General features: G+C 39.5%; 1 protein-coding gene across 1 annotated transcript in view; it reads right to left on the bottom strand.

Moving 5' to 3' along the window:
• Positions 1-15,312, bottom strand: part of LOC126418975 (odorant receptor Or2-like) — a 108,718-nt gene that overhangs the window by 4,755 nt on the left and 88,651 nt on the right. Inside the window, exons 2-4 of the mRNA XM_050086021.1 lie at positions 13,058-13,157; positions 7,633-7,734; positions 4,048-4,203 (exon numbers count right to left, since the gene is read on the bottom strand). Coding sequence (XP_049941978.1) covers positions 4,048-4,203; positions 7,633-7,734; positions 13,058-13,157 — 358 coding nt within the window. The remainder of the gene's footprint in view (positions 1-4,047; positions 4,204-7,632; positions 7,735-13,057; positions 13,158-15,312) is intronic.

Below are 15,312 nucleotides of genomic sequence, written 5' to 3'. Positions count from 1 at the left end.
AGGGAGTTGTTGCACGGAGCAAGAGAGACGGGTTGCAGTGCTTGTAGTGTGCGGAAGTGTGGTGTTAACGCTCTCGTAGTAGAGAGCACCTTCTTTTTCTGTTTGAATATTCAATGCATTCATCATCAATCAAAGGCGTAATAGACGAGCATTACTGTATATGAACAAAAAGTCAGGTTTTGGTGAGAAAATAAAAAATGTTTCATTAAATATTACACATACTGTCTCTACATACGTATACTAAATCCCCTGCTCGCTTCTTTTTGTATGTTCGGGCTAGTCTGAGCAACTACTACATAGATTTCGACATCTTCGTGAAATTTGTTTAACCAGTATGTTGCCAATAAAGATAACGATAATATGCAAAAGTCGTTGAGAATTTCGATTACCGCGATGGATGAACTGTATGTGTGTACATAACTAATTTCATACAGAACCGTCAGAGCGTGATTCCTACACGCACTTGGCCAATTTTTATTTTTTTCTGTTTCCTCTTTTATTCAATTAAATTCTGTATTCCTTATGTCATTCTAAGATTTTTACTGGATCTTGTATTTGTGCCTATTTGATCCTCTCCTATCTTTACTATTGCTTTTTTAAAGCTACTCGTTAGCCATGCACTGCATTCCTTTTCTGTCAATCATTGATTAATGTTCCCGTTCAGCCCTGTCTTGCTCTTTAAATTTGTTCTGGATCTTATTTTCCTACTTTGCAGCAATATTATCAGCTATAGTCTGGACTTCATAGCTAATAAATTACTGTCAGAGTCCACATTTTCCCATGAATATATTCTGTATATTAACATAATTATGTTTTCAAATTTTCCAATTTTACATAATCTGTATGAGACCTTCCAATATATCCAGGTCTCTCTTCTGAGTAAAACATCTTTCATAGTTCTCAAAATAAACGTTAACATTGAGTGAATTGTGGTCTGTAAAAAATCAGTGAAAAGCCAGCCAGCTTCCCCTTCCATTCCTTTCCCCCATTCGGTGTTTCCCAGCGTATTCGCATCTGTTACTTTATTTACTATCTAGATTCAGACCAAAAATTGTGAAATTTTAGGATCCTTAACAATCTGAGTAATTTCTCTTATGTCATCACACATTCTTTCCATGTATCTACACCTACAGCTATATACATACATACTCGCCAAGCCACCGTATGGTGCGTGGTGGACTCCTAGTCATTTCCTTTCCCGTTCCACGTGAAAATAGATAGAGGGATAAACGACTTGTCCTTACCTGAAATTTACACTGGTGGTAGCTGAATCGTTCTGCAGTCAGCCCCAAACGCCGGTTCTGTAAATTTCCTCAGTAGTGTTTTCTCGAAAAGATCGTCGCCTTCCCTCTGTTGATTCCCATTAGAGTTCCCGAAGAATGTCCATGATCCTTACGTGTTGTTCGAACCTACAAGTGAAAAATCTAGCAATCTGCTTCTGAATTGCTTCCATGTCTTCCTTTAGGCCTAATCCGACCTGGTGCTGATCGCAAATGCTCGACCAGTACTCAACAATGAGTCGCACAAGTGACGTGCATGCGGTCCCCTTTGTAGATGAACCACACATTCCTAAAATTCTCCCGGTAAACCGAAGTCGATCGCTCGCCATCTCTACAACAGTTCTTACAAGCTCATTCCATTTCATACTGACTTGCCACGTTACACTGTGTCATCAGCACAGTACTAATTCTGTACTCGATTCAATTAAGTTTGTTTTTCCTACTCATCTGCGATAAGATCCATTTTTCTACATTTAGAACTGGCTGCCATTCATCACACTAACTAGAAAATTTATTTAAGTCATTTTGTATCCTGCCACAGTCACTCAACGAATACACATTCCCATACAACACAGCATCATCAGCAAGCGAGTTCGTTCTTTTACCATTTCGTACACAGGAGTCACCTGCGCTGCTTTCCGGTCGCTTGGGACTTTGTGTTGGGAGAATCATTCGTGATAAATTAAAGCTAAGTAAGGACCAATACAGTAGAATACTCTTTGTAAAGCCACACTAGGATCCCATCAGGACCTGACGATTTATTTCCTTTCAACACTATCAGTTGTGTCTCTAAACCAGAGACGTATATTACTACGTCTTCCATACGGGAACATGTGAAACGGTCAAATGATAGTATGTTTGTACGATTCTCCTGCGTGTACGATTTCTTAAATGCTAAATTTAATATCTCGTCTTTACTTTTGGTGTCTTCTACTGCCGCACCAGAGTGGTCAACGAGTGACTTAATAGAAGCCTTAGACCCACTTAATGATTTTATGTAGGACCTTAATTTTCTCGGGTTCTCGGCAGTGGTAGCCGGTGTAAGCTTCGTGCATCGATCTTTTTATAGGTGCACGAAGTTTTACTAACTTTTGCCTCTCGTCATCTGCACTTTTTCTCCTGAAGCGAGAGTGCAACAACCTTAGCATCCTCTACATTTTTCGAATAGCGTTGTTAAACCTTTGAGGATCTTTTGCGTCCTTAATCCACTTACACAGCACATAATTCATCAAGGTGCTAGAAGGCATATAATATAGTACTATTGGGTGAATGTTGTATCTACCTTGGCTTCGACTTCGATAATGTGTTGATTATGCTACTCATAGTAGCATAATTAGTAATTACTAATTTCTTTTTCATTCTTAGACCGGCTCCTGTATTATCCGTATATGATTTTATTAACAATACGGAATCACCTGACCAGAAATCCTCTCTTTCCTGCCGTCACACGTCACTAATTCCCACTATGTATAAATTCATTAAATCCTTTTCGATATTTGAATTCAATAGCTCAACAGAGGTATCTAACTTTCCATGAAGGACCCGTTAAAATTTGTTTTATTTCCTGATGACATAGTTCTCCTGATTAGTTCCCACTCAGAGATCATAAAGGTTTCTTTTTCACTATGTAGTATTTTACGTAAGAAAATGCCAATGCCATCAAACCATGCAACACAGCTACTTCTCAACATAAAATATAAACGCTGTTGTTTCCTCTCCCTTTTAACTGTTCACTGTATCAACATAAAAGGGCAATGTTGGTTAATACTAAAAGGACTGATCAGTGATGCATCCAGACTGTTGCCCATGCAACTATTGAAAAAAGGAGCTCCCCGTCTTTAGGAACTATGTATTATAGTTTTGCCTTTCCACGGATGTCCACCCGATACGGTTGCACTTACTTTATGGCTTTTGTATCGTTTTCCAGTTTCATATTACTTTTGTATCCCGTAAATGAACGTTACTCCCATCCCAAAGAAGATAATGCCTGATAACAGACATACATACAATCTGTAACTAAAGTTAACTTTCCTTCTGTAGTATTTAAACCTACCAAAGCAAGTTTTTTGTAAAGTGCAACACCGTACGTAATATTACTGCCTAGTCGTTATAGTATTCTCAGTTTCAAATAGAATCTTAATCTCATTAAGTTTTATCAAAAACATGAGACAGATTCTGAAACTGCATTGAGGTTATTGTTCAACATTTGCTTTTTTTAATGATAAACCTTGTCCCTGTGCTATTGTAATTATCAGCATTTTGAGTGTTACGTTTTAATTACATATTCAGAGTAATTTTGGGGACCACCCTTCTAAGGAGTTCATGTATATCTCGTGTTACTATGAGGAAGTCGTCGAATTCGTTTCCCGGACGGAGCTCAAAATAGATGATCAGAGATATTTCAGCGAAATGTTACACTGTTCCCTGTTCCTTCTGGCTATCTGCGCTTGTAGTTATAAGAAAAGAACCACCGAGGACTGTTCACGTATTTTTGTTATTTACGTAACTGAAGGTGGGTAACCAGTGCTAAGTTAGACCATTCTTGTCCTTCAATATAAGCATAACGCTGTTACATCTTAGATTTAATTCTTCCGATTGTACTAGGGGAGTGGTCTTGTGTGATGTGCGGTGGCTCACCAAATTACGTAAGTAATACTACCAAGGTAAAATTCACTAAAATGTAGTGAGATCGGAAAAGTGACAGGATAATTCGTACTTCTGCAACAGTATGAAGTTCTGGCGTTTAATCTAGCACCATAATACTGACCGAGACGAAGACTTCCCTGTTGATGGAGTAGAGGTGCCCAGCGGTAAGAACCAGTGGTTTCTGGGCGCGGCTTATGAGGATCCTCAGTGAGCGTTTGAAACGAGCACTCGCCTCCAACCAGGAACAGCTGTAAGCTGACAGCGCCACTTCCTGCGCCTGTAGACAGCGAAACACTTCAGAAATTAATTCTTATTGCAGTGCCGAGTAAATACTACTAATGCTGAAGAAAAAAGAAAAAAATTCTTTGCTTCGAGGAATGAAATCTTCCTCGAATGAAATAACAAGCTCACTGCCACCTGCCAATGTTTAACAACTATTTCCTTATTACTGCTATGTTACAACGCATGTGTGTATGGGGCGGGATGGGGGGGGGGACGGGGTGGAGAAGTCATACTAAATTCTTCTGTTACAAGAACAACAAACAAGGTTACAGTTATATGAATGCAAGACAAAGGACAGTTTATCAATTTTCACGTCTTCGTTTCGGCCTCCAGTCAGTTTCTGCTTTCTGCATCACTCCTGAACTAGGAGACATTTATCAGTCCCAGTTCCCTCCCCTTGGTGCATCAAAACAGGTACATGGATGACTTTACTGCAGGAACTGAACCGGAAAGCAGCCTATTGTCATTATATTTTGCGTTATCTTTGCTAATATAAACAAAACCGAAACTCTCGAAGTGGGGGGACTAATTTACAACAATTATCCGCGCTTTGGAAGGTAGAACGAAGAGATATCCAGACGAGAGTAACGATTCTAAGGAGGACTCGGAACTCGGGAGAAGACACATTCTCAGTTTCTCAGTGAATCTGCGGCAAATCACCTTAAATGTTTCAGAGAAAATTACAGCAGAAGGAAATATACCGCGAGCAACACCGTCTCAGTAGACATACTGTCCGGACAAAGAAAACTCATTGTGTTTGTATTCAAGAGGAGCCACAACTCAGACGTTGCAAATTCTGGGCATCTGCTGTAACGGACCACTACGGCTATAACGACTTCCTAATTTATGCACGAACAATTATCACGCATCTATTTCACCGAAAATTTTATTGAATCTTAATTAATCTTCTCAGGCTTTACTCATTCAGGCTCCAGAGTCACTCATAGACATAAGGAGATAAAGCTCTTACTGGAAACTGTACAAACCACTACTTATGTCCCTCAGCATCAAACGAAAGCTTCTTCAGAAAAAGGACTCGTGCCAAGAATTCACTGTAGCAGAAATAGCGGAATCCTGTCTTTACTGCATTAAAACTGTGCAGTATGAGTGTTTCTCCTCGGAAATCATCGTTCTAAGCAATGGTCTTTCACTTTCTACTACATCCAAGATAAAATGCTTCAGCACATATTTATACGACTATTTATTACGTTTAGGAGCTCGCCTGCAGTACACCGACGCTTCCATGGAAGCGAGTCCCCCTATTCTTCTGGAAGAAACCATCACTTCAACAAACTTGTGATCATGTGCACACATATCTGTCGACACTATTTAGGAGTATGAGTAGTTCTTTTACAACTAACAGAATCGTTTTGGGTACTACACGCCTGAGGTGTGATCAAAAGAGGCTTCTGTTTTTGTCTTCTCTGTGAAATTGCACGCAACATCGCTGGCCAACAGATGTAAGCATCATTATCAGCTGATAGAGTGAAATCTCTCAAGCCGTTTGGAGTTCCTGGCATTGATTTCGCGGCGACCCTAAACTCAAAATCAGGGATCACTACAAACTTTGCATCCTATTAATCACCTCTTCCGTAACTACAGTGGTGAATCAGCAATTAACAACCATCTCGAGAAAAGACCGCTTCAATGTTCATAGGTCGGCGTGGTATTCCGCATAATATGTATAGTGATAACACCCCAACTTTCCCTACAGCTAACCAAGGGGTGACGGAAATACGGACCGCTATATCTGGTGACAAGATACGACAGTTCCTCGTACAACAGCGTATATGTAATAAGGAAGTTCATAGCTCCACGAGCGGTTTGGGTGGTGGGGGTGGAGAGGGAGGATAGTGGCAGCGCGTGGTTGGCTCAGTTAAACGATGAATCCGTAAGGTACTGAGCGGCTGCAGGATGGACGAGGTAGGCCTACAAACCTTACTTCTGTATAAAGAAGCCACACTAAATTATTCAAGACCCATCAGAGAAACTGAGGATGAGGTGCTTTGCCCAGCACATTTTCTCGTTTAAGGAAGACTTTCCATCCTACCCAAGTGACCTGAGTCACCAAAAACAACAGACTTGGTGAGATAACCGACGACCTTTGGAAGCGGTGGGGCAAAGAATACTTATTGCTCCTTCGGCCCTTCCACCAAGTTAAGGACACTGGCAAACAACTGAAGATCCGGATTAGAGATAACGAGCTTCTTCAAGAGGATGTAGGTCCCCGCCACATATGGAAGAGATCAAGAGTGGAAGAACCACGAATAGATGGAGACATACTGTCGTTCTCGTTACCACAGATGGAACAGATTTCCAAGCTAGTATACATGGTCGTCCCTGTGTAGGTTGGTCACGGTGGGGAAGATGTGAAAGATCAGCGATGCTGTACAACGTCTTCCTGGGCACTTTATGCCTATGCGTGCATTATATCGTTGACTATATTGTTGTTAGAGATACATAAATAAACGCTGCGTTAAAGCAAACGTCTTGTACTTGCTTACTTTCTCAAGTCGACGGCTACGTATTTGATGTCGTTAGCAGGTCGCATTAATAAAGGAGATGGGAAAGATCCAAACGTAGAGATTCTCTAAAATTTCCAAGTAAACGTATTCCAGCCTCCCATATACATCTCACGAAGTGATTATGACAAGAGATTTAAAGAAATGGAAATACATATGGAAATTTTCCAGCAGTTTTTCTGCCGGCGTACCATTCTCGAACAGAGTAGGAAAAGGAGCAGGAAGAAAATGCCACAGACCTTACGCTGGCTACTGGAGGAGTGCTGTAGACGCTCATGCGTCTTTCTAACACCTGACCGACAAAGATTTCCGCAGAATGTGTGCTATAAGCGTCGGTGATAAATGTCGAGGATTTCAATCATTTCCTCCACACTCAGAGTGGAGTAGCTTACAATCCGCTGCTGCGCACCATACTTGCAGAGCTGCTGCGCCTACTGCCGCTTGATGTTGACAGCAAATTCTGATGGCCGCCTGATGCAGCCCAAGAATACTTCTGTGTTAGTACGTGAGCACTTCTAATTTTATAGCTTGGAAATATTAAATTGGTTCGGAGGGACCCTTTATGCACCAAGCGTGATATTCAAATTTAGCGCTTTGCTAAGAGGGGAGGCAAGTGAAAACTACATTACCCGAACTACTGCTACAACTGAGCTGCTAGAGAAAATCAGTGCTGTGTTTCGTGAAAGAAAACCAAATAGTGCCATCTTTGTCATATTGTATAGCTCTGAAAGTAACAAGAACCAAATGAGCTTCAATTGGAACACTTCTCGTATATCCGTTCAGAAGCTGTTTTTCAAGGAACTAAATTGGTGCACAATTTATATGAATGTCTCACATACAGAATTTGTAAATAATTTTGATCCTTTTGGGTTGTCATTGCCTAATCACTATCGCGTACTCACCTGCTCGGTTATATTGTGTGCTGCCCAACAATACATGTATACTTGGCCGCCGGGTAGTGGAAGGAAAACCGCGCATTTGAGCACTCCAGTGAAGTCTGTACCCTGCAAGACAAAGTCATATTAGAAAAATTCAAAAACTGAAGCAACTCTCTCATGATATGCAAAATAGTGCCAATAAGGGGCCATAAATAATTTCTTAGTAGTAGTTAATGATGTATATGTAAGATCATCACCGATATAGTTCTCCTTATAATTTGTGCATTTTCCTTCCTCTTATTTTATAAGGCTTCGGCATTATTTGCTCTAGTTCGTAGTGATTTCATCCCTTGTCAGTTATCTGCCTCATATACTTTAGACCTCCCCTACAACTGTATTCTACTGTTCATTCTAATCTCATGGATGTTACATGTCGTATCTTCCTGTCACTTCTTCTACATAGGAATTTTCATAAATTGTTTCTTTCCCCAATTTAGCGGAGAACCTCCATTATTTACATCTACTCGTGCATCTGCATGCATACTCTACAACTCACACCTAAGTGACTGGCAGACGGTTCATCGAACTACTACTACACTACTTCTATACCGTCTCATTCTAGTAGCGTGCAGAGAAATCGACCACATAAATCTTTACGTGGTGCCCCTGATTTCTAGTATTTTGTTAAGGTTGTCATTTCATCCTACCTAGGCGGGAATCAACAAAATGTGTTGTGGCTCTCAGAAGTGACATTTCTCGAAAACAGCTCGCGGGAACTAAAAACGCCTTTGATTTGATGATTGCCATTCCAACTCACGTATCATATTCGCAACACTCTCTGCCCAGTTTCGCGAGCTGCCCTTCTAAGTTTTCCGATGTCCTTGGTCAATCCTAGATGGTAAAATTCTGACACCGCATTTCAGTAATCTAGCAGCGAGCGAGCGCAGTGCAGGAGGTCTCTTTAGTGGATCAGAAACATTTTCTAGTATTGCACCAATAAAACTCAGCATTATCTATGATATCTTCCATTTTTTTGTTTATAATTGTAATCCCTAGGTGTTTAGTTGAACTGATAGTTGCCGGCCGATGTGACCGAGGGGTTCTAGGCGTTTCCGTCCGGAAGAGCTCTACTGCTACTGCTGCATCCTCGGGCATGGATGTGCATGATGTCTTTAGGTTATTTAGGTTTAGGTAGTTCTAAGTCTAGGGTGCTGATGACCTCAGATGTTAAGTTCCATAGTGCTTAGAGCCATTTGAACCATTTTCTTTGAACTGCTCGTTTTTAGGTTTGTGTGATTTATCACGTTAACGAAATTTAACAACTTTGTTTTAATAATCAGGTGGATGACTTCATTACTAAGCGTTAACCACCACTTTTCACAACATGCAGATGTCTAGTAATACTTTTGAATGGTTTTCATCTTCTAATGACTTTACTAGACTATGAATGATAGCACCATCTACAAACGATCTAAAGTAGTTCCTGAGAGTGCCTCATACACACACACACACACACACACACACACACACACACATATATATATATATATATATATATATATATATATATATATATATATATATATATATGTGTGTGTGTGTGTGTGTGTGTGTGTGTGGATCAGCAGAGGACCTACATTTTCTTGGGGAACGCCAGACATCACATCTGTTTTACACAAACACTTTCCGTCATTGCTACGAACTGCGCCGTTTCTGACACGAAATCACGAGTCCAGTCGCACAACTGTCAAGATACGCCATAAGCATGCCATTAGATTAGAAGCAGCTTCTGAGATACGGTATTAGAAACTTTCTAGAAATCTAGAAACGCAGAATCAAATTAAGATCACCTGTCGATGGCTCTCATTACTTCATGAGAATAAAGAGCTAATTGTTTTGCACAGAAACGTTGCTTTCTGAATCTGTACTACTATCTGCTGAAAATGCTAGAGTGCAAGACTGATAAGAGAAAATTCCAATTGAAAGAGCTCCGCAAAAGGTACATTCCACTAATTCTAATGATTCAGAAACTGTGCACATAATTATCGCACGTATCTTGCATATCGAACATCACACGTTGTATCTTGGCAGTAGATAGTTGGAGATCGTGGTCTATTTCAGAGGAGAATTGAAAATATGTGCAGAATTATAGCACCAATATTACAAATAATCATCACAGAAGGTAAGAACTTAGAAAATGCATGTCTGCACGCCTATGTGGGCTTTAAAGTTAAAGATAAAGTGAATATTGTTGTTAAAAGTCTAACAGTGTAACGTTCTTTTATAAAAATACACTTTTTAGGATTACGTTGATTGAATGTCTGATCTGTGGAATGAGTACTGAACTCGAATTGTCGTGTTGTGAAAAGGGTCTACTGGGGCACACTTGTAAGTGGCATTAGAATATGATAGAAATATTTATGTACATTAAATGAAACTAGAATACTATAAACGGTGTATTTCTCTCATAGGCTCGATAATGCGGAGCGCTGATTATGCACGACCGCAGAGCCAAAGATGCTGTTTTAGGTGTGAGATTGTAGTGTTGGAGTAAGAGAGCGCTTGGCAAACTGTCGTAGGTAGCCGGCTGTGAGGGTAATACGATGGAGTAGGGAGTTTTTGCGGTATGCTGTGTGAAGCCACCAAGTGTTAGATTATTTTAAATATGTCAGTACTGCTGAACATGGAAGCAGAAATCTTCATGCAATCAAGGTAAAGATGCTAAATAAGTATGATTTTTGTTTTTGTCAGCGCGTTAGTATAGATTAGTAGGCTTATAATTTGTAGTTGTTGCGTAACCCCAGAATGTACGTAAACTAATTTGATGAAAATGGTAGTTAGATATTTCACTTTTGTAATGCTTCTATGATTTGTTATTCTAAGATTTGTTAACAGAGCGATATGTAATTTGATGATGTGCATTTATAGTGGTTTAATGAGGTTAGATAATACTTGCTGTTTAATTCTCGTTGTTTATGGCTCAAGTGTAAGTAATTGTGATATGTTTTTGGAAAACCAAACTTAATATAATTTTGCTAAAAAGAACTCAGTAATTCACGACAATCAGTATCGCCTCCTGTCCAGGCCATATATTTTTTGAAGAAGTATGATTTTCTTAAATGTTATTGTTTATCAGTTAAAATAATTTCATGTGGATTGCAAAGTATTATGGCCAGAATTGCACAATGCTGAGCCTGTATTTTTTTATGAGAGACCAGACTATATCGCGTTCGAGCGTTGCTGCTATGGAGGTAAGACAATTTAATTTCTTTGTTATGTGCACAGGGTCCAAAGTTATCAGTTTCAACAGAGCCTAAGGGGCTGAATGTGTTTTGCAGTGGCTGTATTTCTTTATTGGTATTGGGGGTTGCAATGCCCAATCAATTCATTTAAAGTTTTGCTAACAATAACACAGTGTAAGCACACCACTTGCAGTTACAACACGCTACACTATAATTCGAGATCAGTACTCATTCCACAAATAAGACATTCAATCAATGTAATCTGAAAAAGTTCGTTTTTATAAAAGGACGTTACAACATAAACTATTAACTGCTAATAAAAGTCCTGTTCATGTGTATAATGGGCATGATAATGGATACGGCTTCTTGTTGCTGTGGATAGCCTAAGTAATAGATCCCTACCTGAAAAGCTACCGAAGGGAATTCGGAGTAATTTCTGTAAGAGATACTGCGGAATTGTTATTAATAATGCTAGCCCCTTTATGTGTTGTACTTTAACTACCTTGCACTTGATTGCTTTGGAGGGTTTGTGTTTTGATTAAGAAGTGGTATTAAGGCATTGGTCGTGATTATATCTTCATCGTATTACTTCTATTCTTATCATGTTCCTCATTTAAATGATATAGTTACTGATAAACTGGTAATTACGAAGTTTTCATTTTTTTAATTTCAGCACATTCTTCGCTTATTAAAATTAATTCTGATAAATTTGCAACGTCTGGTTATTCTACAACGTTACTGTATTTCAAGGAATGAAAATCTTACTGTTCTGTTTTTCTTCATATAAACTGTAGGAACCTTTGTTATATGTATCCTCTTTCCTAATAGGCCAATATCTCTGGGGTCTCGTCTCAGTTTCACCACATCTTCACCATTCAAGACTTCATAAAATTAACTCTCATACTTTAAGTCCATGTGCAGTTGGTAATAAGTATACAGGAATAAATAAATGGTCACTGTTCCATGAACATATCAAATAATTGTTCGTCATTGTCCTAAAATTATGACATCACCGGCGCAACGCCAGATTTGATCTGCTCAGCCCTATGCCATATAGTACATCGCTAAGCAGCATGTAGATGTGAAACAAACTGTGGGTCTGCGCAGTGTGCTACTAAGCAAATGCCCACATGACTGTGCATTGCATGTGCGGAAAGATAATGCTTGGTAGGCTTTGCGTCATTGAGAGAAAATATAAAATACTTACGACTAATTATGTCAATGACCTACCTTATTCTAAAGTTATATAATAGCTCAGAAAACACACAGTTGAAGAAATTCCGTTATATCGGAAAGAGAACTCCGACCCTACTGTTGTAATTGTCCCTAACAATCGCATAGCCGCAAATAGGAAACAAAAAACTTCATTAAAATAGTACATAATTTGTCCAAGACCTCATTTCTACACAAATTGCCCTTTTAGAAACGTGAAATTAATGAATTTCCTGAACATATGCATGATAATCGTGAACCAGCTACCAGAAGAAAGTTTTACTAATCATGAATTTGGCCTCTACATAATACCTCGTGAAATGAATAATTGGCCATAAACATCTTGCGCTAAAGTTAGCGATCGCACTTAGTTCAAAAATTTTGATTAATGTTTTCCCGCTGCATATATACAGACATGAGGAAAAAGCAACCCAAAAGTCAGTCTCCATCATTGCCAGCAGTACACTGTAACGAACTTGCTTGGCATTAACTCTGCAAGGCAAGGAGACTTTCACACCCACTATTATCTTGGATATTCAAATCTCCAGCCATCCGCTATGGTGGATTATCTAGTGTGCCACCATCCGTTATTGATATTTACATTTTCCCCCACCAGTCACCTTTGGTTCTTAGATATCCCACCACCTCCCATCTTTGTATGTAAGTTCCCCACCATCCTCAGTCTTCGTTTTGTAAATTACCTGCCATCTACCGCCTTTTGGCAGTCAAGCAATCAAAATCTTTGGTATGCCGGGAATGTAGGCTACCCATAATAACGTCTTCGTTTTATACAGTTGAGTGGTTTGAGCCCCCATTGATAAACTTAGTAAAATGGTATGAGCACTTGATTTTATGATTTTCAAGGCCATACATACAGCACTGGGCTTTTGAGGACAGAATGTTGTCCAAAATCATGTATTGTTCACTGTTACATGAATTTATTACACACTGACAACAATGTAGCTATGCACTTGTAAGATGTAAAATAATCTTACGTAAGTTGCTTGAAATAATGCCACACACACAACGATGACGCTACAACCGAATTGTGTTATTACGACGTAACTCATTGTGGTCTCCAGCTCCTTGATGAACCTGTAAAAGGAAGAAAATAGCTTTTATTCTGTTAGACACAAACTGAAGCAAAAGTAGTTTCATTTTAAACTCAAAGTAATTGTGCACTTGAGGATATTGGAATGAACTATTATTAATATTTCAGTGTTATAGCTGTAGGCTATAATATACCTTTTAACCAAAATATGTCTTAAAAATCCAATTATGATTTTTAATTTTTTCTATTAGAGCTATTGCAGTTTATGTTAAGAAAACTTCTCCAACACTGTGCACTACACAATACACAAAAATTTAATTTGCTGTTAAGTTTACAATGTTTTTGTTCAACTGATTCTTGCTGTCACTCAAATGCTTTTTGCTAATAATTTGTTAAACAATTTCTCTGGGGTACTCTTTTTAACTACAGGATTGGAGATATGCATAGCAAGTATCGATAATGAACAATATTCTCAAGGATTTACTACCGGACATAGTATTTTCTCGTGTCCTATACTTACTAAAGGGCCACAGTGTTGTTCTTCTTATCATCCAGGTGTTACACCCCCCCCCCCCCCCCCCCCGCCTTTACCCTTTTCTCGCTATAGAAACGCATTTCATTAGCGGCTCTGCGTCATGTGGATTCGAAAAGTGCTTGGTGTGTTTACAGGGAAATGTGGCTCCATATGTCTTCTCACAGATCACCAAGTTCCTATATAGAAGGTGAATCAATTAAAAGTTGTACAGCAAATATTGCGGAAATGGAAAGTGCTATTCATGTGTTGTTTTCACAGAACGGATTGATAGGCAGGGGCTCATAGTGTCAGCCAATAAATAGATTGTAATAATACTTAAAAATGAACTTTTTGTGCAAACATTCATATTTTTGCTAGTCCGTTAGTCAGTGTGTAACAGTTAGTGTGTGGTGGCAGTTCAAGTGATAGGTCGTCAGTGGACGATGGGATTTACCAAAGCAGAAAAAGCCTACATGCACATGTGTATGGAGAGTGTATGAACTATGCTGTTCGTTCTTATACAGTGTGTGTCGCATGATACCCTAATGGACGTCAACCACTTCGGCAATTATTTGACCTTTTCAAACACTTTCATGAAAGTGGTGGTGTAACGTAACAGAAGGAAACAAGTTACGACAGAAAAGTTGCTGTTGCAGTTAATACGCACGTTAACTCCCGCGCAATCGCACGAGGAAGTGGCATGGGTCACGAAAGAGTCCTACAAATATACATCGACATAGCTTCCATACCTATCACATCCCTTTCTTAATACGTTACATCGGAACGATTATGAGAATCGTGTTAACTCCTGTACAGGGGCATTAGGACAGGACACTCCAGATATACCATGTATCTTGTTTAGTGATGCAGTCACATTTACCAGTCATAGATCAATTGCCGAAACATGCACTATCGGTCTGCTCACAATGCCACATGGCTTCGTCGAATACAGCGTCAGCGCCCATGACGTGTAAACGTGTGATGTGGAATAGTGAACTATCTGCTCATAGATCCGTTTTTCGTAGATGGAACAATGAACATGCCAGGTATCGGAGCCTTCTAGCAGACTATCTACAACAGGCGTTAGAAGACGTTCCTCTTACCTATACCTGCGGTACAACCATGATGGGCCTCCACCCCATATTGTACGAAGTACTACACCATGTCGTCACGAATGTTTTCCAAATCGTTGGACTGAACGCTTAGGACCTGTATCTTGACGAGCCAGTTCCTCGTATTTGGCGCCCGTAGACTTTTTTTGTGGGAAAACCTGAAAGACAGTGTCTACAAGGGCATATCAACTACACTCAATGATATGCAACGATGTTACTGCAACCTGTTCGGACATCTCCGCTGAAATGCTATAACGTGTTCATGAGTCGTTCCATACCAGGATGGAATCATGTATTGCCGCTGCCAGTGGTAATTTTGAACACAACTTGCGATGCTCAATTGCCTCTTTACTGGTCAGTATCAACATGACTAGAGTAAGTACTTGCGCATTTCTTGAGTGAATGTCACTACACGTATTCTCCAAGTGTCGATATGGGAACTTTTCAAAATAAGATATCTCATAAACGACTGGCTCTAGAATCCTGCAACAAACATCACCGGCATTCTAATTTACTCTACTTTCAGTCTGGTATGTCAATAGGCATTGTTCCACATAAATAAGAGATTGTTAG

Source organism: Schistocerca serialis, chromosome 9, assembly GCF_023864345.2.
Source record: "Schistocerca serialis cubense isolate TAMUIC-IGC-003099 chromosome 9, iqSchSeri2.2, whole genome shotgun sequence".
Lineage (NCBI taxonomy): Eukaryota > Metazoa > Arthropoda > Insecta > Orthoptera > Acrididae > Schistocerca > Schistocerca serialis.
Note: the sequence above shows the minus strand (reverse complement) of the source record. Positions and strands in the feature narration are given on the sequence as shown.